Source organism: Symphodus melops, assembly GCF_947650265.1.
Source record: "Symphodus melops genome assembly, chromosome: 3".
NCBI lineage: Eukaryota > Metazoa > Chordata > Actinopteri > Labriformes > Labridae > Symphodus > Symphodus melops.
Genome location: NC_136693.1, coordinates 7,735,063 through 7,759,927, shown reverse-complemented (window position 1 = coordinate 7,759,927; position 24,865 = coordinate 7,735,063). Strand labels below are relative to the sequence as shown.

Sequence of the window (24,865 nt, the reverse complement as noted above, 5' to 3'; positions counted from 1 at the left end):
GACAGAAACATGTTACGTTACAGTCACAGCGTCATTTTAAACAAACACACAGACAGATGATCCGGTCAAACTACATGTTTAAAGGCAAGCCTTACAGGTGTCAGTACATGAGTTATCAGCGGCAGGATGCGCTTGATGGGTATCTATTTCCGCAAGTGTCTGTCCAATCTGGAAAAATATATTTATATTACAGTCCTGTTGTTTGATTATGGGACGGCAGGGTGCGCCAAAAGACCTTTATATCTTTCCTCTGCAAGGATTCAAGGTCCGAGTGACTTCTAATGAATATTTTATGCCCCTATATTTTTTTTCCAGACTGCATCAAGGAGACAATTATTGTACTTTTAAATTCTACTTTATTTATTTCACAAATGAAGATGCAGGTGGCTTAAATCAGTTGCTAGCTAAGATGCAACGAACTTCACATAGTGTATTTTCTAAACGTTTTGGTGCTTGTTTGGTAGACAGATGGACTGATTGACGCTCAGGTAGCGCTTTTTTATTTCCTGTCAAGGTTCAAGGTTCAAGGTTGTTTATTGTCAAATATGCTCCATGTTAAACATACAGCACAGATGAAATTGCAATCCCCCCCAACCCCAGTGCAAACCTGCAGTGCAAAAGAAGAAGTCAACACTTTCACCTGTCGGTTGTAGGCCTATATAAGCTGTTTATTGGTGTTTTAAAATTTAAGTTGTTTTGATTCGCTGTTTTTTTTTCTTTTTATTTGCTTTGCTACGAAATGAAAACAAAAGCGAACAGTGTTTTTGGTCACTGAAGTTTTGTGAAAGGTGTTGAAGTAGCTGCCAGGGGTGACGTCACGAATAACGGAATCTCTCAGCCAATCAAATGTCGTGGCTGATGCTGCTTTTTTTAGACCAATCATAACGTCGCTTTCTGTAACGTTGTCTCCTAGGCAAACACCATCCAGGCAGCTCGTAGGTTAGCATCTGGCTGGCTAGGAAGCTAGCCTACTGAAATAGAAAGTGACCATTTACAGTCTTTGTTTGAGTGTTTTGCCCAATTTACCTGAAGTTATCAGCCGTTCAAGGAGCCATATCGACGGCCCGGTCGAAGGTAACGTGTGATGTTTACTTCTCGTCTTAAGTATCGCAAATGACACTAAACGTGTTGTTGATGTTAATATGAGGATATGTAGTAAGTGTAGCTAACATACAGTAGTAATATTACGTTTCCCCTTGCAAGTAAAAGTGAACAATTATCTATTTGTAAAGATAATTGATCAGGTAGAGTCGTCATCTGGAGACATGAATGTGTTTCTCTCTGACAGGGCGTTTCTCACTCGTCCTAGCTCTTGCTTTAACTTTATTATCACATAAACACAACAATAATCATATAAATGTTACATGTCCCGTAATCTCATAGTACTTTACTTCACCTTATTTTCATACATCAGTCCCTTAAAGCGTTTAACTTAACAGTCTGTAACTAAACTTGCTCCATCAGATGCAGTTCATGCTGCTGTTCAGCCGGCAGGGAAAGCTGCGCTTACAGAAGTGGTATGTGCCTCTGTCTGACAAGGAGAGGAAGAAGATCTCCAGAGACTTGGTTCAGACAATCCTGGCCAGGAAGCCCAAGATGTGCAGCTTCTTGGAGTGGAGGGACCTCAAGATCGTGTACAAAAGGTGAGAGAGTAAGCCTCAAGTCTTACTGTTTGAAGACGCGTTTTGCTTTTTTCAAACAATGTCAGAAACTTTCCTATTTTTTTGGATGAGGTCTTCTGTGTTCTTACTCTTTTTTGTGACTTGTGTTGAAACTCACTTCCCAATAAAATCATAATTTAAGGTTCTGCAAAATCTAATGATGAGTGTATCATGCTGAGCGATAAAGTTTGACATGATAATACAACATCCAGATTCACTATAAGGTCCTAATCAATAGAAATCCTCTTTTAGTTGTCCTGTAGAGGGTTTAGTTGTTATAAGGTTACATGTGGCATTTCTCTTTTAAAGAAGACTGTGGATTACTAAAATCTAGAAAATAATGGCCTGTGGACCTCGTTGTCTTTTAGACCTATAAAATGGTTCACAGTGGTCTAAAAAAGCGGCACTTTAATTCTCTCTGTTAAATTTTCAAAAAATGAGTTAATAGTTTATTTGGCTTGTCACTTCACATCAACTTGTTTGGGTTGTTAAAGAACACTAATGGTAAAGTGATTATTTTTTCACACTCATATTTCTGACAATCAAAATCATCTTCTGGTGTGTTTTTGATGAAAGCCAGAAAAAACAACCCACAAACAATGGAGGGACTGTAAATGAACACAGATTGATTTATGTCTTGATATTGGGACTGCTGAGTCAGACAGGGAAGGATAGATGCATCATGATGAGTTCAGTGTAACAGACAAAAAACTAATAAATAAAGACAAACAACAAAAGCAGCTGGGGCTGCAACACAGTGCTGCTGTACTTGAAGCTCTGTGTACCACTAACAGAATACACACACTTCATTTGGTACACGTTTCAAAATCTAATGCAATCAAATGAACATCCATGCAACCAATCCTATGCATGATCAATGTTCTTTTTGGTTGCCGGAGTTGTTTAATAATTTAGTCGTTTTTAATTTGATGGAAGAGTTTGTGTTAGGACTGTTTGAACTATGTGATACATGAAAGCACTTGCCCCTATTTCTTTCATAGAATTGCTCCTAATAGAGCACAGGCCCTGACATGCCCTGCACTTTGTTCAGCTCTCTTTTCTTTTCTCACTTTGTTACAGATATGCGAGTCTGTATTTCTGCTGTGCGGTAGAGGATCAGGACAATGAGCTGATCACCCTGGAGATCATCCACAGATATGTGGAGCTGCTGGACAAATATTTTGGCAGTGTGAGTCTCTGTAATGTCATCATCATGTCGTGTGTGTGTTGTGGGGGGGGGGGTGAAAGTTTTCAGAATGAAGCTCATGTCAGGATCAGCTCTGATCTGCTGCTGTCGATGTGTTGTGGTCTCACAGGTGTGTGAACTGGACATCATCTTCAACTTTGAGAAGGCCTACTTCATCCTGGACGAGTTTCTGCTGGGCGGAGAGGCCCAGGAGACGTCAAAGAAGAATGTGCTGAAAGCTATTGAGCAAGCTGACCTGCTGCAGGAGGTATGTGTTCTTTATCAGCACACATAAGGGGAGATACATAGGGTGCACAGGGTGTTGATAAAAACCAACCGACCAACAGTACAGATCCAAATGATTTTATTTTCATTCAAGACAAAGAAACAAAGCAAGCCTCTTTATTTCAGGAGCTGGAATCCTCAAACACATTCTAATATATATAATCTTAATGATTTTGATGTAAACCATTCTAAGAGTTGTAGCTGATTAATTTTGCATCCTATTAGAGATAGGACAGGGGATAGAGAAATAGAAATGTAGGGGAAGGAGCCTCAGGTCGGATTCAAACCCGGGACGTCCGCTTTGAGAACTCGCCATACATGGGGCGCTTCAACAAGTTAGGTTACACTTGCAGTGTTTAATACCTCAGTGTGCTAAAGCAAGTGCTGTTTTCATTTGCTTTGAATCTGTATCCATTTGCAGTAAACAGAATGGGGGCTCAGTGCGTTATTTAGCAGAGTAAGCAGGAGTATTGTTACAGCAGCCTGGCTGACTAAGCAGGCCTGTCAAAAGTTAAAGTCACTGGAAAGGCCTTAAGGACGTTGCACTTATAAATCACACTTTAATGAGCGTTTGGAGAGGGTTCTTTCTGTTACAAACTGAAAGTGTTTTGATTTGTGATTCTTCATCTGCAGGAGGCTGAAGCACCGCGGAGCGTCTTGGAAGAAATTGGACTCACATAAACCATCTTGCTGCTGCTGCTGCTCTGCAGTTCTTTCCCCCAGATTCACATCTGAAAATGTCCCCTGTCTCTATCCTGTCTCCTCCTGATTGTGTCAGTGTTCTGTGTATAAAATCACCTCCCTTGTGCTGTGTTTCTCTGTACTGTTCTATCCCGTTACGTGCTTTGAATGTGGTGCCAACTGTGGTTTGATGTGTTCCCCACGTACAAGCTCCCTCTCTGTCGTATTCAGTACTATTAGCAGACATGACTCCCTTCACTTTCAATCCTACAGAGAGAAATGTAGCAAAGACATGAAAACTCTTAATATCATTTCAAGATCATCCTGTGTCACAGAGAGCAGAGTCGTGTTTGGTGGAAAGGACCTTGTGAGGTTTCGTTTCAGCTGCGTTGGCGCCTCAGGTGGATTTCCATCACCTTAAAGTCCCAGTAGAGCGTTGATTTAATCAAGCACTAGTCAGCAGATTCAACCCAAAAGCAATGTTCACAATAGTTACAGCTTTTCTAAAAGGATTAGCAAAGTGTTCTTTTCTGTTCATCTAAAAGATCAACACAAAAATATAACAGGTTTTCAATTTGTTTCCCAGGGTTACCTTTTATTGTAACCATGGTAGGTGGAAAAGACAAATGCAGTACCGTAGTGCAAAACCATCAAAGTAGCAATCAAGTAGCCTTATCATTTTCAGCTGTGATCTTTACGTTTGAAAGAGGCTCAAGTTGTGAAACAGTCAAAAAAAAAAATAATCTTTGATTGACATTCAAAAAAAAAAAAGATTGTTTTTTTTCCAGGTGTTTAGATGTTCAGCTCCGTCACTCCAACACTCGAGTCATTGCCCGGGGCGAATGCTGTCGTGGGAATCACAGGCACCCGAGTAGAACGAACCCACCAATCAACTGACGTTAAACCATAGTTTATAATCCATATCAGTGAGAACGTCGTGCATCTTTGTCGACGTTTCTGTTGAGTGATTTCATCCTCGGACCTTATATTTCCTTTTTTTTTTTTTTAGACTAGTTGAGCTGTGTTGGTGTAGTTAGTGTTTCGTTTGGTAAAACTGTCAGTGTTGTCCGAATTCTGTTGACTGATTTTGTTTACACAGAAATTGTAATGGCTATATCTAAGGTTAGCTCTTAGTCTCAAGAGACTAGATTAGGTATTATAATACTTTTGGCTCAAATCTTGAAGACTAACATGACCAAAGAACACTGTGTTTTACCTTCTCGATGGTGTCTATGGAAGGAGAACATGGCAGAAAAAGGGATTTAGAACTGCACGATGTCTGAACAAATGTATGTGGGGTTATTTGACCACATTATACCAGTATTATAACCACTGCAGTCGTTCCTTTCTCTTTAAAAACAGGTCTGTAATGAGTTTCTTTATGAAGCAGGAACAGAAGAAGAGTAACTGCTCATATCAGGGTTTCCATTGTTAGTTTTCATCTCTGTTGACTTTTTCACTTGCTGTGAAAACGAGGCAACGAGTAAATATTCCTCATCCCCGATGGCATGGCAGTCCTATTTTTTATCTGCATTATGGAAGCCACAGAGTGTTTTGGTTGGACATCACGTTTCAACAACTTTATCTTTGATTTTTGAACAAGAGGAAATCACTTTTTGTATTCAACACTGCCAACACATTATGCCAACCTTTTTTTTCTTATATTTGAGAAGTATGAACAATAAATGTATTCAAAAACAAAACCCAGTGAGTCTTTGTTCCGTTTTTTACTGAGCAACAACCACCTTATAAAATAATGACATACTCTATGTACATATGGCTGCCGACTAACTTTATCCATGCCTTGATGTTTCTCTAGACATTCACATATTCAGAAGGGAAAAAAAGCAGAATAAATCTATCAGACGTGTTCAAATCATCTTTTCCAGCTGTCTCTTACGTTTCTGTGTTTGACTCCTGACTGTTAACAGGACTAAACCTATTCTCCCTGTCAACATGTGGACTTCCATCCAGGTTATCTGTGATCTGAATCTGCTCCGAGGAGTTTATCTCCAGACTGGGTCTTGCTGCATCCAGATTCTCTGTTATATCGTCCTTTGACTCTTTCTCCTTTTCGGACTCTTCAGATGAGCTCGTCTCCTCAGCCGTGTGATTCTTCTTCTTCTTGCTTTTCTTCTTACTCTTCTTCTTGCTCTTTTTGGACTTTTTGTGGCGGGCCCGGCCTGTGTTCGTATCGCCTTTAGGGGTTGCCTGATTTTTATCCGGTTTCTTCGGGCTTCTTTCTTTACTTTTCTTGTTTCTCACTCCGTCTGTGCTCGAGCTTCTGGATCTTTCTTTAGTTCTTCTCTGAGTGTCTGTATCTCTGTCTTTAATGTCTCTCTCGTCAATGCTTTTCCTTTTCTTGTGCTCCCTGTCTTTATCTCTACTCCTGTTCCTCTGCCTGTCTCTACTCCTCGATCGGTCTCTGCTTCTGCTGCGATGCCTCTCATGTCTCCGCTCACTTTGCCTGGACCTGGACGACCACTGGTCCTCTCTGTGTTGATTGGAGGTCCAGCTTTCTCGACTCCTCTCTCGGCTCCTGCTCCTCCGCCTGTCGCCGTCTCGCCTGCTGCGAGATCTCTCGGACCTCGGCGGGCTTCTGCTGCTGTGACGTTGCCTCCAAGACCGTTCCCCATATCGCTCTGAATGCCACCCGTCTCTGCGGCTCCCGCTGACGGTGCGGTCTGGAGACAGGTGCAGGTCCCGGTCAGCCTCCCAGAATTCATTGCCAGGGTTTCGAAATACATGCAGGAAGTTACAGTGCTTCCCTTTTGGGCACTTCTGTCGATCAAACAATCCTTAAAGAGGAAAAATAAAAACAAGTAAAATTGTCAATCTGGATTCATGTATCTAATAATAAGTCATTTCATTTCCTTCTTTCATATCATTATCATTACATGACTCACCACAAATGGCATTCTTCCACCTTGTAACAGGACAGATCTCACACTGAAGCTGCCGGCCTGCATACCACCTCCCGTTGAACTTCATGAAGGCTTCTTTACACTGCTCGTCTCTGGACAGACAACGGAGAGACGAGAGGAAGAGTTTTAACCTCCAATGTAAACATGGCGGTTGATTCATGCGGGAGTAGGCATGGAGTGGTTGCACGATGCTTACGTGTCAAACTGAATGTAAACGTTTCCCCTCAGGTGTGGTTCGTAGTTGCAGCTGACCTTAAAAACAAAGGTAAGATGATTTGTCTCATATTCTTCGCGTCAATAATTTGACCAGTAAAAGGAGACATTTTGGGACTGTTGATAGGCGGTAATGGTTGTGAACGGTTGTGCACTTTTACACCCTGACTGTCCTGATCTCGTCCTACCTTGAATTGGATCACTTTGCCGACACTCTTTAACTCTGGTAGGACATCATGGTAGAACTCGAGGAAAGACTCCTGCAGCTCCTCCTCGCTGTGTTCCAACCACGCGTCGATGTCGTAGTCATCGCGGCGGGACTCCTCCATACCGAACGTTATGAACATGCTGCGGATCATCAGAGTCGGGCTGGATGTGGGATAAACGTGCTTCCGAGAACACCTGGTCTCGTTAAGAGACGCAAAGAAGCAAAAAGAAAGAGCCACTTAAATAAGCAAGTTAACACATTTGGAGTGAAAAGTCGAATTCATAAAAACTAATAGTACCTGTCTCCAAATCGACAGGCTCCAGTTTTAAGGAAAAAAGGACAGTTGGCGACGTCTCTCTCTGTCCCAAAGTTCTCAGAGTTTCCTGTCACAGGAGCCTCTGGATTCATCCACGGTCCTCTATTTTCTAACTGGAAGTCAGAAGGGAAGACATTATTTTTGTCCTGCATAGTTTGAATTTCTATCAGTTCCATAAGTGCACGGATAAGTCAAAGAGAGTCCAATGTTCAGTGCTTTAAGAAGCTAAAACTATCTTTGTACTTCTAAAAAAAAAAAAACATTTCATTTGGCCTAGTAGGAAACGTACAACAAGAAAAAAGATTTAAAATAAGCTCATATTGTCTGATATGAGCTTGGCTGCTTTTTTGTTAGGCTCTAAAATTACTAGTCATATAGCAGGGAGACACTGTTCTTTTTCCTCTGTTCTTTAAATAAACACTTCACTGAGTTACATGCTTTTGGCATTAGAATACATCATTTAATAAACCCAGCAGCTTAGTCAGCAGAGGGCTGAGAAGACAATAATAGATGTGAACACACTGACATTTTCATGTCAGGTTTTACCTGATTTTCCGCTTCATCCAACATTTTCTGAACAGCTTCCTACAAATGGTGTAAAGAAACGGCTGGTGAAAATGAGTAGAGGCCAACATACTGCAGCATCTCTGTTACCGTGTGTTAAGACCACATTAACAAGGATGGGCAATCTCAAAATGTCTGTATGTTTAGGAAGCAAATGCAGGGACTTTATGTTGACACAAAGTAAAAGATACATTCTTGCTGTGACAGCTGAGGGGTTTTTTTTCTTTGTTTGCATCTTAGTTAAGGAGTTCGATGTTTGTTTGTGCCACTCAGTCAAGGAAATGTACAAAGAACCACGCACAAGGCAAAAACACATTTTCACAGAAGATACACTCTGCGTAAGAGAAACAATTATCTGAATCTTTCCTTTAAAGTTCAAACACTGAAGATTAAATGGAAGAGGATATCTTTTTGTTTCTATCCTCCCAGGGCCCGTTTCACCTCTCTGCCTCGCCTCTCCTGCCGTTTCTGCTCTTTTTCTTCTTCTTCTCTCTTCTGCTGGGCCTCCCATTCTTCTTTGATCATCCGCTGTTTCAATGAAAACACATAAACAGAGAATATTCACAGTTCCGTTTGCCTCACACGTCAGCTCCTGAGTGCATGTTAAGTATCTAATGATGATGCAACAGCCTGCCTCGACCGATGGCAGGTGACCCGTGTGTCCAGCTCCATGGTTGATGCTCGGGGAGTAAATTTAAATTGTCTTTTGCAGCTGACAAAGTGGTCAATAAGAGTTTTATTTATGCAAGAAGGATCATGGAACACCTTGTTAAACCCGTCATAGTGATGAAATGTTGCTTCAGGAATATGGACATTTATTGTGATTTAGTTATTTATAACCTGAAAATGGGCCTCTATGACTAAAGCAATGACAACCAAAGAGCGGTGGAAAATGTTCTGAATTCTACTTCCTGATTTACCTCCTCTTCTTCTTTTCTTTTCCGTGCAGCTTCCTCCTTCTCCCACCTCAGCCTGAACTCCTCCTGGGCAATTCTTTCTCTTTCCAACCACTCTTCATGTTGACACACTCTTAAAAAAACAACAACAAGAACGACACAAAAAGGAATCGCAGTAAACCAGCGGATCCAGAAGGAGAAGGGTTAAACAGTGAACTGTAAAGCTCCTACTGCTTGATTGCACATCATGCCTCTTGGACGTACACTTTTTTTTTTAATCACACCCTGGGACACAGGGACGCTGTTACAGAATCATCATAATCACAGAATGATGGAAATGCTTCATTACGGTGCTGTTGAATCACTGCCATCACTAAAAGCACCAATGAGAGGAGAGCTAATACCTTTCCTGCTCAGCAGTATTATCATCCTCCACCTCCTTTATTTCATCCTCCTCCTCCTCCTCCACAGGCCCGTCACTCGCTATATTGTTTAAACCTAAAACAGAGAAATGTTGCGTTTGATCAACGTGCAGATAAATGTTTCAAATAAGTTTTATATAAAACAGGTCAGCGGTCCTCATACCACACTCTCTGGCTTGAGCGAGAGCTTGGCGTTTCCGTCTTCTTCTTTCTTTTCTCAGAGCAGCCTTACGTTGCTTCTGGCTGAAATGGAAAATTAAACTATTCAAACAAACTGATCAAAGTTGTAAAAAATAACTTTTACGGAGAATGTGCTTTTAAGGATCCAGACTACAGAAAGGGGTGTTCGATGAAACATGAGCTGCAATTTGGTCAAACTCAAGTAACAGGATAATAACATTTTGAACTTCTAAATAAGAAATGATATGTGCTGTTCATGTTATTACAGATCATGTGTTTAAAAGCTCAAAGGTTGGATGTTTTAAACAGAATTACTGCCTGATACAAAGGAAATCACGCACAGAGAATGACAAAAAACTATTAATGTATGAAACAACAAACATGGAGTCCAGTCACTAAAACAGGCCAAATGGACTTATCGTGATAATGAAAAACAAATACACTATAACAATAAAATCTGAATATGGAAGGAAACTTCAAAAGTATGACCAACATAGTGACCTGGAAACATTTAATCACACGTCAAAGTCAAAATCAGAGTAGGAAGTTATCTAAAAAAAGAAACAGACCTTAAAACAAGAGCTGAAATCTGTGGAGTTGATGCTGCCATCCCAGCTAACAGACCATAGCTTCAGTTAGCATCTGAATATTTATGAGCTGTAATTCATTATTCTGATCCGCTTTCAGCTCACACATGAGACCTAATGTTCTCGGACTGCTTAGTTGTACGTCGGCTGTGTTTGCTGTATCAGGGTAATGGTAAAAAAAAGAAAAGAAAATGTTATACTTTTAGTAAATGCTGGCTTGGGCCATGCAGCGGAAGAAGTTGATGGAAATGACTTCTTCTTCTGGTTTAATGTCGGTTGACAATCTCGCTTGAAGGTGACTTACCGCCATCTGCTGGTCTGCAGTGTCGACCAGCACTGGCCTTGACTAAAGCAATGACAACCAAAGAGCGGTGGAAAATGTTCTGAATTCTACTTCCTGATTTACCTCCTCTTCGTCTTTTCTTTTCCGTAGCAAATATATATGAAAAACGTGTGTGTGTGTGTGTGTGTGCGTGTGTGTGTGTGTGTGTGTGTGTGTGTATCCAGATCCAGTTTGCAGAATATTCTAATATATCCCCTGGCCCTCATAAAACTGCAAACTTTTTTGCAACTAATTGGAGTTTGTGAAATTTAATGATGATAAAAACATGTACAATGAATTAAAAAACTGTTTTGATTTCTAAATTACAAAAAGTACAAAGAACACAGACCCATTTGAATGGTTTCCTTTACTAGCAGACCACGCTTATGTGCCAACAACAAAGCACATTTTTAAACCTAAAAAGAAACTTTACAACAAAATAAGAATGGTCTAGTAGGTTGAGTGGCATAAAGTCCTAAAGTAAAACTGCATGTCTGTGTGCTGCGGTAAAATTGATGCCTTTCGGTACTAACTTCCTTTTTTACTTTTTATGCTAAGATTTTCAGAGTAAGCAAAAAAATATATATACAATTAATGCAAGGCTACACAAACTCTGACACTAGATTTTTTTATTTATTTAGGGCAAATCCCCTCCAAATGCAAAACTGCATAGTTGCAAACGTTTAAGTCATGCATCCTCAACATCCATGGCACTCTCTGTTATTCACTCTTGTTGTCTGGTGTTCGCCTGAAGAAGGCAGGCCTGGTGCAGCAGCGGTAGCACAAAGCCTGAGGCACCAGAACATACAGGACATTGACCAGCAAGAAGACCAGCTGGCTATCAGCAGGCACTCTGTAGGAGAACGGCGTCCGAGTGTGAAGAGATGCACCAATATGAGAGAACTGGGCCTGTGATGAAAGGCAGAGATACTAGTTGATCAAAGTCCTCACAATAACAATAGATTAAATGATCATCTAACAGTTCATTCAGGGTAAGTGTAAAAATACAGAATAAAATAAGGGAACATGTTTGTTCCAACTTATTCTTGTGCACTTTCCAATTTACAGATTGTTCTATTTTTACTTGCTGTTACATAGAAGTCAAAGAAAAAAAAGACACATGTCTCATAACAATCAGGGCAGTCAAAGCATCAGCTCGCCTATTTATAACCTGGCAGAACAGCTGACATATAAGTGAATACCACCAATACCACCATTCCTCTCAGTCTGAAGTCAGCTCCTGCCTCTGTCCCGATGATGAGTTACGCGCTGGCATGCAGTTTGAGCACAAACGGCTTTGATTTATCTGCTTCAACCCGTTAATTGAGTTACTTTTTTTGAAAGATGAAAATCGGTATTGAATGTGGCACTGATTCAGACTGTATCTAGCCATTAACACCCAATGGTGACAGCACAACATAATCAACACAGACAAATCTGCATTATTTATGAACAAACTTGGGGGTTTGCCTATCAGATTGTTATGTTTTTTTAAATACCAGGTTACCAGGTTTATTTGACAGCAAGTAGTCATCAATTAAATGTAATTAGATAGTTTGCCCGCACTGTTCAAATCAAAGCTTGTTTGTTTTGGATTGCCATTCATGTTCCTAATGCAGGGTATTTACATTTCTGGCAGAAGATACAGAGAGCTACTTGATTTCACAGTTTAAAAAAACAGTAGCTGGCTAACTCAATTGAAATAAAAATCTTGAGGCTTGAGGGGTTATTCAATAGCTTTATGGTGCCCTTATACTTCTTTAACAAGCTTATTTTACCAGAGAGGCATTTGTTGCTGACTTGTTGATGTTATCTCATCTCAGTGTGTTGGACTGTGTCTTGTCTTGCTGTATCGTATGGTATGTTTTGGTATGGTTTGGTAAATGGACTTGAGCTTGTATTGTACTTTTCTAGTCTTCCCAAAGTGCTTTTGCACTGCATGTCACGCCTGAGTGTTTTCACCTTTAACCTCATTGATAAGTGATTGCATTGTGGGTTAAAACAGAATATTTAACTGTCAAGACTGAGTTTTTTTTTCTTCTTGGTAACCAGCAAAGAGCAATGCAGAACCTGTATTACATACCTGTGCCAATGCTCCTGAATGTACCAGATTCAGGTCTGGTACCCATTCACAACCAGGAACCATCAGCCCATACAGAGTCAGGATGTAATATGGTCCAGAGTACAGCATGTTCACCAGCATCTAAATGTGGTGGCTACATTTTACTACTTCAGAAATATGTTTTATGACATTGTAAGGTTGAAAGTTTGGTGTTTAAAATACTGCTGAGTTACCTGCACTTTAGGATAGGCTGAAGGATCTTTCAGGTAGGGTTCATATTGTTGTGTGTACTCTTGGCACCAATTACTGGAACAGTCAAGAACAATCTGAAACACCAACATGGGGAAATACAGAGGCACATGAAGAAATTATACTACCAAATTGTGGGCATCATGGATTTGATCATGTCATGTATTTCTTACCAGGCCCCTGAAAACACAGAAAGCAAAAGCAGGGATAAGGTAGATGATGAACAGTAAGTCCAGAGGTCTGTGGAGTAAACTTTTTCTTTCAGCGTTCTGAGAGAAAGCAACAATAGGATGTTCAAACACGACTCTATATTACATAAGCTGACATGTGTGGTTTAGCTTTAAAAGAATCTCTGCTTCTTCTTCTATCTAAAACAATAATCCACAAAACTCAGATGAAGCAGAGACGGGACAATATTCATAGTTCTATAAAGGAGAGGAAAAGAAACCATGTCTTCAAGGTTTAGGACTAAAATATTTTAAACCATATACACACACAAAGGATAAAATAACCAATACCCAGCACAATATGTCAAGAACTTGCAATCCATTCCCTGCTTCTTTCAAAAACAAGGACTGAACTTGGTTATGTTTAGACATTTGGCGCCCTTTTCCTTCCTTGGCAGTTCCCCTTTTTTGAGGATGTGTGTGCCTGTTGCATAGTATAATTTCATCAGGTGAATTGCTTCATCTTTCTTATACCTCATAAACTGCTCTCCACTTTTTAAATGTCCTCATATGTAAGAGTCAACAGACACTGTGGGAATATTGTTTAATATTCTTTACTATAACTACTGCCATTTTTGTTCCAGACTTACCATCAGCTGAACATCCCTTGTGGATGGCTGGCTAAAGATGGAAAAGCAAGCCCAGACAGACACTGAGATATACAGCATGTGGAGGAAGAACAGAGGACCAACATGAGTCCCATATTTCCCTGTGAATATAACACAGCCAGACAACATTTCACTTTCAGAAAACCTCCACACAAAAATCACAAGTAGTCATTTTGTAATATTATGGTGTAATTCTATTTATGGTTTGACATGTGTGTGTGTATGGGAAAATTGTGGGTAGAGGGGTTTCATTGGTTATCCTACAAAATGCTTCTAAAAGCATCCCATTATTTTTAGTGTACTAACCCACAGCATTTCCAAGAATGTAGACGATGGCACGCATGAGAAAAGATCCCACCCAGTAAAGTCCGATGGCTCTGTAACTGTCCCTGTGAGAGAAAAAAACAACATGTAACACAGATAGATAGATAGATAGATAGATAGATAGATAGATAGATAGATAGATAGATAGATAGATAGATAGATAGATAGATAGATAGATAGATAGATAGATAGATAGATAGATAGATAGATAGATAGATAGATAGATAGCACGGTGCATAATGCAGCTCTTACCCCCATGTTATTGCAGCAATCATGAGCAGATACATGAAATAGTGCACACAGCCGTCCCAGAACGAGATCATGTGCCCATGTGCTGTATTAATGTGTGGATCTGCCTGAAACATAAGGAAAAAGTATCCGTACAAAATTGTGAGGAAACTTGTGGACTTCTTAGAGACAGTGATCTGAGCGTAGCTGCACTTGCCTCTTTTAGGTAAAATGTCACAAATCCATCAATGATGTTGTCCTGCTCCAACCCGATGATCAGATTCACAACACTGAGGAAAGCATGCACTGCATACACTAAACAGATAGATTCATGCATTTAATGTTTTATTAGACTATAGAAAAAAATGACTGCAAAAACGTGTGATGTAGGCTACTAAACGTTAAACCAAGACATATAGCCTATAATGAAAACATGTTTCATTTTTTTTTACATTTAACCAACCAATACTAAGCTTAATATGCAGATACTCTCATTTTAAAGTCAGATAGAATCTAAAAACATGTTGCAAGTAGTGTTCAGTAGAATCAATGGAATTAAAGAGAAAAGGGAAAAATGATCATCATAGCCTACCATAGAAAAGAGGATCTACCGGAGCCTTCATTTTGAGTATAAGACGTGCAGAAATGGCCAGGATGAGGATTGTTATGCAACCAGCGAAGAAAAGAGCCTCAGCACTTGAATTAAAAGAAAAAAGCACAAGTGAATTTTAAAGAAGTTAGACCAAAAATGTATTGATGCTGTGGGTTCCACTTAAATAAACAGCCACTTTCTTCTCTACACTTCTTCTCAGCATAGCGGAGAAAATAGATCTGAACTTCTGAAAAAACAAACTTGTGGTAGTTACCTGTTGTTGTAAATGAGGGTGTTGAATAAGAAGCAGATGGGGATGGACATCAAGGAGAGCACAAACACCCCTGTCCCTGCAGACACGTTCATCCTGGACGAGGTTGGAGTGGTTCATGCGAGGACGTAAAGAAATCCTACACAGGTCATTCCCATGTTTAATGATAAGTGATATTATAATGGACGTGGACAAAAGTCAACGTATCTCTATCCTCGTGTAAAAACGGGAAAAAACTTGTACCACTGTCGCTTCTTGCATACTGCCTCAGTTATATGGTCTTCCTCGATCGCTCCTCCTCTACTCACCTCTATCTGATACCTTTGGTCAGTCACTCTCTCACACAGACACACACGCGCACACACATAGGAAATAATCTTCATAGACTATTTATAGGTATATATGCATATCACAAATATATTCTATTTTGTTCATCAGAATAATCCCAGTTTGTAAATTAATTTATATAATCTATAAAAAGACTTTGGATTTTGTAATGTTCCTCAGATGAAGGGCCCGACGCCGCTATCTAGCGGTGGATTGCACAACTTGCAATCCACTCAGGCTAGAGATACAGCAGGCTTCAGACTTGTTTTTACTTTAATAAGCATAATAATGCCCAGTACAAAGGGCAATTCTGTCAATACGAACAACTCAATCCAATTCACTAGTTGTCTAAATAGTATTATGCTGCTTTTTAATAAATCATGATATAAATAGAATTGGCAACAGGGAAATACGCTTAGTACGTTTTTTTCCTATTTGAAATAAATGATCACTGTTCTTGATTGGTCGTTATTCCTAGCCTTAATTTCCTCTTTATTGTTCTTTTTATTGCTTTGCCGTGAGCCTTTCAATCATCAATAAAGTTTAAAGGCGAAAAAAGGTGTTTTGGATGGTTTGTGCGCATGCGTCATTTTAGAGCGCTAGCAAGAAGCTAGCCACACATCAAAGAGTGATGGCGTCCACTGCGATGGATACCACGTAAATAAATACAACCACGCAAGGTGCGGTCGGTGCTTATTGATGTGCCGGTGACGGTCCTGAAGTACACGGAACAGAAAAGAGAGGGGTGTTGTTATGGCGACCGGGAGCGGCGGGAGTGTCGGTGGCGGCGGCTTGGCGTCAAACCATAATGGTCAGGAGGCAGCGTCCAACTCTGCTCAGTCTGGAGCCGCAGCCGGGCTCTCCAACGTGCCAGCCTCCGGCCCTGCCCGGTCCGCCTCCCCACCCGTCCTCGGCCTTCAGCGGGAGCCCATGTACAACTGGCAGGCGACGAAAAGCTCTCTGAAGGAGCGCTTCGCCTTCCTCTTCAACAACGAGCTCCTCAGCGACGTCCGGTTCGTCGTTGGGAAGGGCAGACAGGCCCAGAGGATACCGGCCCATAAATTCGTGCTGGCCGCGGGCAGTGCTGTGTTTGATGCCATGTTCAACGGAGGCATGGCCACAACGTCCACTGAAATCGAGCTGCCTGATGTGGAGCCTGCAGCCTTCCTCGCCCTGCTCAGGTAGGAGGACTGAAACTAGGAAACTAGAAGTGATCAAAATGCATTGATACATCCCACAACACCAGGTCCATATTTAATGTGGCTGTTAATCATGCATTGCACTTCATACTAGAAATGGCCAATGTGTATTTTTAACCACACTACACTCAGATTTAGTACATTACAGTTCCAGGCCCAAAAGCAGCAGCTACACATTTGCATAATGGACCCGAAACAAAGACTTGATTTATGGATTAGTAATTCTTAAAAACAACAAAAAATCTGCAACTGCAATTTATAATCAGTTTATTTTCAAAGTCGAGCTAATGTGACAAATATTCTCTGAATTCAGTTTCAAAATTATTGAGAGGATTTGTTTTTTGTTTTTTTTTGTTTTTATGAAACAAGCCTATTGAAACATCCATCTAAAAGTGCTCTTACAGAATTTTCCCCAAGACCCTCGGATTATTCCCACAATCAGACCACAGTATAATGAGTCTAAAAAGAACAGATTGTCAAATAAATTCAAATATATTACAATAAAAGGTCTGATGTTTTTGTGATCAAGGGCTCCGCTTGATTAGAATGATCTTGGAATTTGCAATGTTATAGTAACACCTTGGTTAGTGAGGCCGGATCTTTATAGTGTAATGTATGACTGATTAATCTTATTTATAAAAACATTTTAGCAGCTGGTCTCTTGGGTATATGACGCAGAGCTTAACAGTTGGGTACATCATATAAAAGTGGGCAGATATACAAGACTCCCAAAGAGGAAAGAAAACACTTGGCATGACAAACTGATCTTTCCTCTGTGCAGGTTCCTTTATTCTGACGAGGTCCACATCGGTCCAGAGACTGTGATGACGACTCTGTATACGGCGAAGAAGTACGCCGTCCCCGCTCTGGAGAGTCACTGTGTGGAGTTCCTCACCAAGCATCTCAGAGCCGACAACGCATTCATGCTCCTCACTCAGGTTATCACCCCTCACCTCTTCTGTTTGTACTCACTTCACACTGTCACTGCACCTGTGGTTTTTACCAACGTCGTGTCTCAACATTTTGGTGTATTGGTTTAACGCACCGCATTCACCAAAAAATGGAAAGGTTTTTTTTTGCTGATTATTTAGAGTCAGATCTGTCTTTTCTTTTTTGGTAAACATTCATTCCTTTATTGAGGTTTCGAAGTGTTCGATTTCATGCGTTTAGCAACAAAAATGATGTGCTATTTAACCGCCTTGGGAATTTCAAAGTCTCAGCTCAGACCAGTAAAAGTGGTTGCTTGGCTAGAAACCAGGATAAAGTGAGAAATCTATTCACAATATTTAAGACATAAAGCAGCTACATAAGAAGACTGCGAAGCAGGGCAGCAATATACGGCTTCAATAACTGCTTGATGTGATTTGTAAGCGTCTTCTCTGGGGCAGTATTTAAAATAATCTAATACAAAATCTGCAGTGCTTATTTATCTGCTCGAAACTATCAGACTGCTTAGAAAGTGGAAGAGGAAGGATTTTTTTTTCTTTTTTTAACTGTGTTGACACCAAACTATCATCCAGGCATCGATGGTTGAGTTTTCCTGACATCCTCTGTTCTATTTTTGGATAATGCTGCTGTTTGTTTGATATCGGCTTCTTTTTGTTCCTCTCCTGGCTGAATCATCAGACTGCTGCTTGTACAGCAGCCTGCTGATCAAAACACTATTTTTTTAGTCCATCACTCCAAAGGAAAGAAAAGCTTAAAGCAGCACAGAGCAAACACAAAAAAAGAAACACTGGTCTCTGTTTACTTTTAATAAACGGTGTCAGTGATTGTTCTACCAGTACGTCGACTCATTTGTTTACAGTTGTTGACTTGTAAAGGACAATTTTGCCACAGTTTTTTGTCATTACTATCTTATTTTATTATTCGTATTGAGTTAAATGTAGGATTTCTCAAATCAGTTAGATAAGAAGATATGGACAGATGTATTTTGAGTGTTGCATAAAAAAGGCAGTATTCTAACATGAAGCTGTTTTCTTTTGTTCCATATAATATAAATGACATTTATAACATGCTAATGATGTTTTTTTTCTATACTTTCATAAAGGCAAGGTTATTCGATGAGCCTCAACTCGCCAGTCTCTGCCTGGACACCATAGACAAAAGCACTGCAGATGCAATAAATGCAGAGGGCTTTACAGATATTGACCTCGGTATGTGAGTCCTTAACCTGATTTTTATTTTATTTTGAAGTTTATTTTGGATGAATCGAGATGTAACCACTGTTTTTATGTGTAGACACCTTATGTGCAGTGCTACAAAGAGATACACTAAGCATCAGGGAGAACCGTCTGTTTGGGGCGGTGGTACGATGGGCAGAGGCCGAGTGTTACAGACAACAACTTCCCCCGACCTCGGAGAACAAACAGAAGGTTCTGGGCAAAGCCCTCCCGCTCATCCGCTTCCCGCTCATGACTGTTGAAGAGTTTGCAGCAGGTGAGCATAGCATAAAAAAGGCTTAAAGCTGTAATGCTACGCCTTTTTTTTTTCTGACCATTTCAGCCATTACTGAACATATTCGTCATGATCCTGATGTTTCCATACAACTCAAACCACAGAAACCAGCTTGATATTCTTTCTTGTGCCACAGGGCCTGCCCAGTCTGGAATATTGTTCGATCGGGAGGTGGTAAATCTGTTTTTACACTTTACAGTAAACCCCAAACCACGGGTCGACTACATTGACAGGCCCCGCTGCTGCCTCAGGGGGGAGGAGTGCAGCATTAATAGATTCCAGCAGGTTGAGAGTCGATGGGGGTACAGTGGTACCAGCGACAGAATCAGGTATGACCACTGACATCACTGGTTCATTGTTGATCAGGGGAAAAAAAGATTGGAATTGTATTCAAACGTGTGTCTTAACCTTGTATTTCTCTCTTTGTGATCTTGTTTCTTCTTCTGTAGATTCAATGTTAACAGAAGAATATCCATTGTGGGTTTTGGCTTGTACGGTTCAATACATGGACCCACTGACTATCAGGTCAACATACAGGTACGTTCTGTCAACAATGGTGATGGAGAAACTTAAAATGATTGACAATAATTAATTCATGGGACCAATTGTGCAATAACATGTCCATCCTTATATGGACTGTGTGCATGATAGTGTTCATACAGACTTACATCTTCAAGTTATTGGCTCTTTTAACTATTTTTTTGTTGTTGTTGTTGCATATCTTTTTATATTTTGACCTAATTTAATTTTGCACTGTGTGATTTTTTTTTTTCTGCTATCCTGCTTTGCTTCTTTTGCAAGCTGAATAAAGGATTATGTTATTTGTATAACTGAAATATTAAGATGTTTGGGGGATGTAAAGCATAGCCTGTGTAGTCACATATCCACCTTGAAGACAACATAGAGGATTATTTTTGGATGAGCCAATCTTTCCAGTTACATTCCACAAAAACAGAACACAAAACAGAAGAACAGAGAATCCCAAAGACTTCTGTTAAATGATATATATATAGTAGGCTTTCCTCTGCACCTTGTTATTCAACTATTAAATAAGTTATCCTGTTCTGTAGATCTTAGAGAGTGACAAACGCATCACCCTGGGTCAGAACGACACAGGCTTCAGCTGCGACGGCACAGCCAGCACTTTCAGAGTGATGTTCAAGGAGCCTGTGGAGATCCTACCCAGTGTCAGCTACACTGCATGTGCCACTTTAAAGGTTGGTCTGAACTATCTGCTTTTAAGAACGTGCATGAATGAACACCAATCTATTTGAAACCACGGTAAGATTGACCTTTCCACTGAACTTTAATTTACACCTCAGGGCCCAGACTCTCATTATGGCACAAAAGGTCTGAAGAAAGTCACCCAGGAATCAACAACAGGGACCAAGACAACCTTCTTCTTTTTTAGCTCACCTGGAAATAACAACGGTACTTCAGTGGAGGATGGGCAGATACCAGAGATCATCTACTACAGCTAGACTTCATATATGTCGTGAAGGTACACTGGACCAGGGAGACCTCAGACTGCTGGGAAGACTGGACTGCTGGAGTAATACGTAGTGCCTCGTGAACCCTTGGATTATAGACTGTGTGTTTGACTGTGTGTGTGTGTGCGCGCGCATTTGCAGTTGTGCACAGACATATTGAGGAATGTGAAAACAGATGGAGTTGTGCTAAATCGCAGCTTGGGTGGGAAAAGAATGTTTGGGCATAAACTGTAACACAGCTGTAAGTGATCAAAATACTGACGTGTGTCTGTGTGGTGTAATCAGTAGACCACCAGTGCAGGAGTTTCTTCTGCACCAGTGAAAAGAACAGTGACTGCGGTCGGCAGCGCCATTTCAATTTGTTTTGTCAGTTTTTGCTGATGCATTTACCAAAAGTATAATATTTGTGTCTTTTGTTGAGCACAGTTATCTTTTATTCAGTGACCATCGTCAATACAATGTGTTTTTTGCATTGTATCAAGGCTCCATATGTTATGTAACTGCCAGTGGTACATGTTGTAATTTATGACTTCATGTTTGCTTAGCACTTAATCCAATTGTAAATAAAAAAAGACAAAAGAGAATGTTTTAAGATTTTCAAAGTCAGATCAAGAATAATGTTACCTTAATGGAAGTTAGTTGTTGTACCAAACTAAGGTTTATTCCTCTGACGCACGGGTCATTATTGAAGTAATGATCATTGACCACCACTAAGTGGTGCCAAATACAACATACTGCCAGCTTTCAGGGTTCTGAGTAACTGGACTGAAGATGATAATTATAAGCGGTTTCGAGGAATACAAAAGTATAAATGTACCATAAATTGTAAAGTAAACTTAAATTCAACAGCGCCAGTCCTCAACAGTTACACAGTAGTGAAGGAGAAAATTGTAACGTGTAATTATAAAGCTTAATGTTGTAATGGATCCACGTGGGAGAAGGCTTTCCACTGATGTAGCCCTGATGGGGAGTTTGAACTGTTTAGTTTGCACTAAACGATCTTACCTGGGGTCATGAGCTGTTGGGAAAGAACAGAGAAATGATGGTAATAATATTGACTTACCTCAAAAAAAACATATACCAGAACTTAAGAGAAGTTAGTGGGTCAGTTAGAGTCAGACTTACTCTTTCGTCCTTAGTTTGCCTCTGCACTAAAGTATCTGAAAATTGACCAGAAAATAAATCGGAGGTAACTTTATCAATCCAATGAGGAAGCGATTAAGTAGGAGCTGCATGGAGAAGAGGACTAAAACATTATTTGCCCTTTGAAGTAGAAGTTTAGACATAATAGGAAGTGCTTTGGTTCAGATATCTCAAACATTTACGAATGCAAATTACAATACTTAATTGTCCTCTGGGGGGGGGGGGGGGGATTATTCGTAACAGCTTTGCACACTTGGTACACAGGTTTACACAAACACAGTGTGTTTACAACTACAATTCCTGAGTAAATGTTCTTTCCACTACTATAGATAACTTTGAGAGATTACTAACAAGTACTGAATGAATACTTGGTAGTAGTTAATGAATCATTCAGTTGAAAAGCAGTTTATTTGTTTATTGAACGAAATGCTTCTCAGTATTGAGTCTCTTAAATCAGCCTGCAGCTACAAGAACAAGAAGGGGGAAAGAATCAGCTTAGTGTTTCTTTAACCCTTTTACAAGTATCAGTTATGCAAAATAAGTTCTTGTTGTTCTTATTCTGCCAGAAAATTAAGCTTTCATGTCTTTACAAATCTATCATCCTGAAAGCTGTCTACTGTAAAAGAGATGAAGTGCTCTTAAATTGCATAATCCACACAATCAATGTCCACTTTGGACGGCTGTGAGTGGGCTTTGACGAGTACAGTGAACCGCGAAGGCTGTCAGGTGAGTCAGCAGGACCTGAGAGCCTCTCCCGCTGACTGACTGCCCACTTAGACAGCATTTATTACAGAAATAAAGTAAGAACCAAGAAAATCAGTTTAGGACAGGTTTTCACCACCCACAAGTCCTGAAAGACTCAAAAACCAGGAGGACAAATAGGCTACAGCTCTCTGCTTTCCCTGCTCTCTGCACACACAAAAATACATAAATACAATTTTAAAGGTCTAAAGAGAGCATAAAAAGCGTTTTCATAAAAGGTCCTTATGCTGTGTTCAGAGGATGATTGAGAAAAGATTCCAGTGATGCTGATACAAATGAGGCAAATATGAAGCACATGGGTTATAACTTGAGCGTGGATGATTTCTTGCAGCTACTAGATTACAAACCCATAAAAGAGATGTGATTTTTTGATGATTGTAGTTGTATTACATTCAGTTTGAGTGCGTGTGGGTGGATAGATAACGCTCTTTCTTGTTTTTTGAATGTTCTACTTTTTAAACTGACAGCAGGGGAGAGGTTTTTATGCCTCTGCTGTTTTCTGACAGCCCATGACATAAGAGTCAGGCTTACTCTGCTCTGTTTTCCTAACCAAACATCATCTTCAAAGTCACCTTGACAGATAACGATCAGGATTGAACAGCATTATGAAAACACCTTTGCCGGCTGTTAAAACTCCACCTGTTATGGTCAAATGTTTTATGTTGTAGGTTGAGAAAGTGGAATGATGAATTTAGGACAACGATATCAAATGAAAGCAGTGAAATCTTGAGCGCTTGAACACACAATGTAATCATAAAATGACAAAAACAGATTAGAGCATTGACTTGAAGGATGTAGGCTGCAGCCAGAGCTCATTACGCCTACCTCTGTCACAGTATAAAAATTAGCACATTAATGAACAACCTACACAGTGCAGACAGAGAACAGAAATAGTAAGGAATCTGAATACATACCTTTTATATAGAGCATATCAGCAGCATACACGTGCATGCAAATGATACATATTCGGAAAAAAAAAAAATCTCTAAGACTCAATACAAAACACTGGATATGTTTATTTGGTGAATTTCCACTGATGGGAAAATCAAGAAGACGGATAATGTGAATGCCGATTTGGATGTGTGTACAATATGTTTGTAGGCATGTATGTATGTATTACAGTGGACAGAGGTGTCTATCAGGGCGAGGCAGGTGGTAGGTCAGCAGGTCAAAAGTCCAACATGACAGGAAGACAGTAGCATAATGACGATGACTACAAAACAATCCAGCAGAAGACTGTAAGGAGAGAATGAGAAAAGAGGGGAAAGGAGGACCAGGTGATATAAAGGTGAGAAAGTTTGAGAGTAACAGGAGGTGAATCAAAGATGTGGAAAGTTTCTTTGAAATGAGGCAGACTGGCTTAATGGGTGAGACGGAGCAGCAGAATGTGTTCCTATGAAAATATCAACTCAGAGTACAAGAATCACTCAGATGTGAAGATTCACACTTAAAACAGTCATTAAAAATGTATTAGCTGAAGTCAGTTCTTTAGGAATGTTTACAAGTCATAATTTCTTTATGACTTTAAAAACACTTTACAATTGCAGCACATATAGCGCTCTTAGATTATGTTGGACAATTAGTGTTTGAAAAAAAAAAACCCTCATGCAGGATTGTTTTAATAAAGTCTATTTCTATATCAAAACATGCCCTTCACATTACCCATAATGCAACAGGACCACCAAAGTTGTATTTCTCAGAGTTTTGGTGTGCTTTGCTGGAAGCAGTTGCTTTTGAGCGAGCAGAAATCAGGAACATGTTACAGAGGCCTGGTAAGATTAGTACTTTATAACACCCCAAACCGCTATTTTTTAATACACTTTGTTTAATGCCAAAGGCCCACAATGACTTACTTTTGGGTCATGATGCCTCATGTGACATGACTCAAGGTAGGCTGTAAGACTGGTCATGCTCCTTCTGTAGGCACAACAAAAGCAGTGGTAAAGACTTTAATGTGTAATCTGTTGAGTTATTCTTGTAAAACACATTCCAACTAATTCATTGCTTCAACCAGTCCTGTTCTGTCTCTAATAATAAATTCTGTTTTCCAGTCTGATTCATTTAAACCACATTAGGGTCATCTGTAAAATCGTTTTTTGGTAGACGTCCCCAAAATTAAATGGTAGTGTTCCAAGGATGTGCACAGTCAGTCAGCCTACTTTTGATTCTACATTCATGAGCAGCTGATCCTGCAATTTGCCAGGGTATTAACCATAGCTGTTTCATTTACCTAATAAAAATCAATGTATATATAGTTACTATGACACATCCTCATTGGCCATATTCAATTTTAAATCATGGTTGTAAAATGTTCTGACGTGAGATCAGGCTCTCTGTGTTTGTTCAGACCACTTTGACAACATCAACCTGCAGCGATGAGGTTGTGTGTGTGAATGCAACTCTTAATGTGTGTCCCTACTCGTCCAGCTGGTGGGAGTTATGCAATCTGTATTCAGAAGATGCAAGCGTGTCGGGTAATGA

The 24,865-nt window shown here is 40.1% G+C and overlaps 4 protein-coding genes across 5 annotated transcripts; 2 read left to right on the top strand and 2 right to left on the bottom strand.

Moving 5' to 3' along the window:
• The first annotated feature begins 881 nt into the window (after positions 1-881).
• On the top strand, positions 882-3,945 carry LOC306821179 (AP-1 complex subunit sigma-2-like). The gene is made up of 5 exons (XM_079339440.1): positions 882-1,074; positions 1,465-1,643; positions 2,742-2,850; positions 2,978-3,115; positions 3,766-3,945. Exons 2-5 carry the CDS (start codon positions 1,465-1,467, stop codon positions 3,811-3,813), a joined length of 474 nt encoding a protein of 157 aa, XP_079195566.1. The 5' UTR covers positions 882-1,074; the 3' UTR covers positions 3,814-3,945.
• A 1,433-nt stretch (positions 3,946-5,378) lies between these two features.
• zrsr2 (zinc finger (CCCH type), RNA-binding motif and serine/arginine rich 2) lies at positions 5,379-10,413 on the bottom strand. The gene is made up of 11 exons (XM_079339436.1): positions 10,106-10,413; positions 9,520-9,599; positions 9,339-9,432; positions 8,959-9,067; positions 8,480-8,566; positions 8,021-8,059; positions 7,457-7,587; positions 7,139-7,352; positions 6,934-6,989; positions 6,720-6,829; positions 5,379-6,611 (listed from the first exon to the last, which is right to left on the bottom strand). The coding sequence occupies exons 1-11, from the start codon at positions 10,144-10,146 to the stop codon at positions 5,710-5,712; spliced, it is 1,863 nt and encodes a 620-aa protein (XP_079195562.1). The 5' UTR covers positions 10,147-10,413; the 3' UTR covers positions 5,379-5,709.
• A 398-nt stretch (positions 10,414-10,811) lies between these two features.
• On the bottom strand, positions 10,812-15,369 carry LOC306821115 (transmembrane 6 superfamily member 1-like). The gene is made up of 10 exons (XM_079339323.1): positions 15,010-15,369; positions 14,736-14,839; positions 14,357-14,458; positions 14,168-14,267; positions 13,898-13,980; positions 13,574-13,692; positions 12,930-13,025; positions 12,741-12,833; positions 12,529-12,648; positions 10,812-11,354 (listed from the first exon to the last, which is right to left on the bottom strand). The coding sequence occupies exons 1-10, from the start codon at positions 15,099-15,101 to the stop codon at positions 11,166-11,168; spliced, it is 1,098 nt and encodes a 365-aa protein (XP_079195449.1). The 5' UTR covers positions 15,102-15,369; the 3' UTR covers positions 10,812-11,165.
• Positions 15,370-15,892: 523 nt separating this feature from the next.
• Positions 15,893-21,126, top strand: LOC306821114 (BTB/POZ domain-containing protein 1-like). 2 transcript variants are annotated; one of them, XM_079339321.1, is made up of 8 exons: positions 15,893-16,514; positions 17,314-17,470; positions 18,583-18,688; positions 18,774-18,971; positions 19,126-19,318; positions 19,439-19,526; positions 20,060-20,206; positions 20,312-21,126. In XM_079339321.1, the coding sequence occupies exons 1-8, from the start codon at positions 16,087-16,089 to the stop codon at positions 20,468-20,470; spliced, it is 1,476 nt and encodes a 491-aa protein (XP_079195447.1). In that variant the 5' UTR covers positions 15,893-16,086; the 3' UTR covers positions 20,471-21,126. The 2 variants fall into 2 exon arrangements, with proteins under 2 accessions (XP_079195447.1, XP_079195448.1); XM_079339322.1 differs by having other exon boundaries at positions 15,894-16,514; positions 19,189-19,318.
• The last annotated feature ends 3,739 nt before the right edge of the window (positions 21,127-24,865 follow it).

Excerpts from the sequence above, each read along its gene's own strand:
- LOC306821179 (XM_079339440.1), top strand. The coding sequence starts at position 1,465 with ATGCAGTTCATGCTGCTGTTCAGCCGGCAGGGAAAGCTGCGCTTACAG. Across the intron at positions 1,644-2,741 it reads CTCAAGATCGTGTACAAAAG|ATATGCGAGTCTGTATTTCT; the intron begins GTGAGAGAGTAA and ends ACTTTGTTACAG. Across the intron at positions 2,851-2,977 it reads TGGACAAATATTTTGGCAGT|GTGTGTGAACTGGACATCAT; the intron begins GTGAGTCTCTGT and ends GTGGTCTCACAG.
- zrsr2 (XM_079339436.1), bottom strand. The coding sequence starts at position 10,146 with ATGGCAGCATCAACTCCACAGATTTCAGCTCTTGTTTTAAG. Across the intron at positions 9,433-9,519 it reads CGCTCAAGCCAGAGAGTGTG|GTTTAAACAATATAGCGAGT; the intron begins GTATGAGGACCG and ends TCTCTGTTTTAG. Across the intron at positions 9,068-9,338 it reads AATACTGCTGAGCAGGAAAG|AGTGTGTCAACATGAAGAGT; the intron begins GTATTAGCTCTC and ends TGTTTTTTTAAG.
- LOC306821115 (XM_079339323.1), bottom strand. The coding sequence starts at position 15,101 with ATGAACGTGTCTGCAGGGACAGGGGTGTTTGTGCTCTCCTTGATGTCC. Across the intron at positions 14,840-15,009 it reads ACCCTCATTTACAACAACAG|TGCTGAGGCTCTTTTCTTCG; the intron begins GTAACTACCACA and ends TTTTAATTCAAG. Across the intron at positions 11,355-12,528 it reads ATTCAGGAGCATTGGCACAG|GCCCAGTTCTCTCATATTGG; the intron begins GTATGTAATACA and ends CTTTCATCACAG.
- LOC306821114 (XM_079339321.1), top strand. The coding sequence starts at position 16,087 with ATGGCGACCGGGAGCGGCGGGAGTGTCGGTGGCGGCGGCTTGGCGTCA. Across the intron at positions 18,689-18,773 it reads CTTTACAGATATTGACCTCG|ACACCTTATGTGCAGTGCTA; the intron begins GTATGTGAGTCC and ends TTTTATGTGTAG. Across the intron at positions 19,319-19,438 it reads GGTACCAGCGACAGAATCAG|ATTCAATGTTAACAGAAGAA; the intron begins GTATGACCACTG and ends CTTCTTCTGTAG.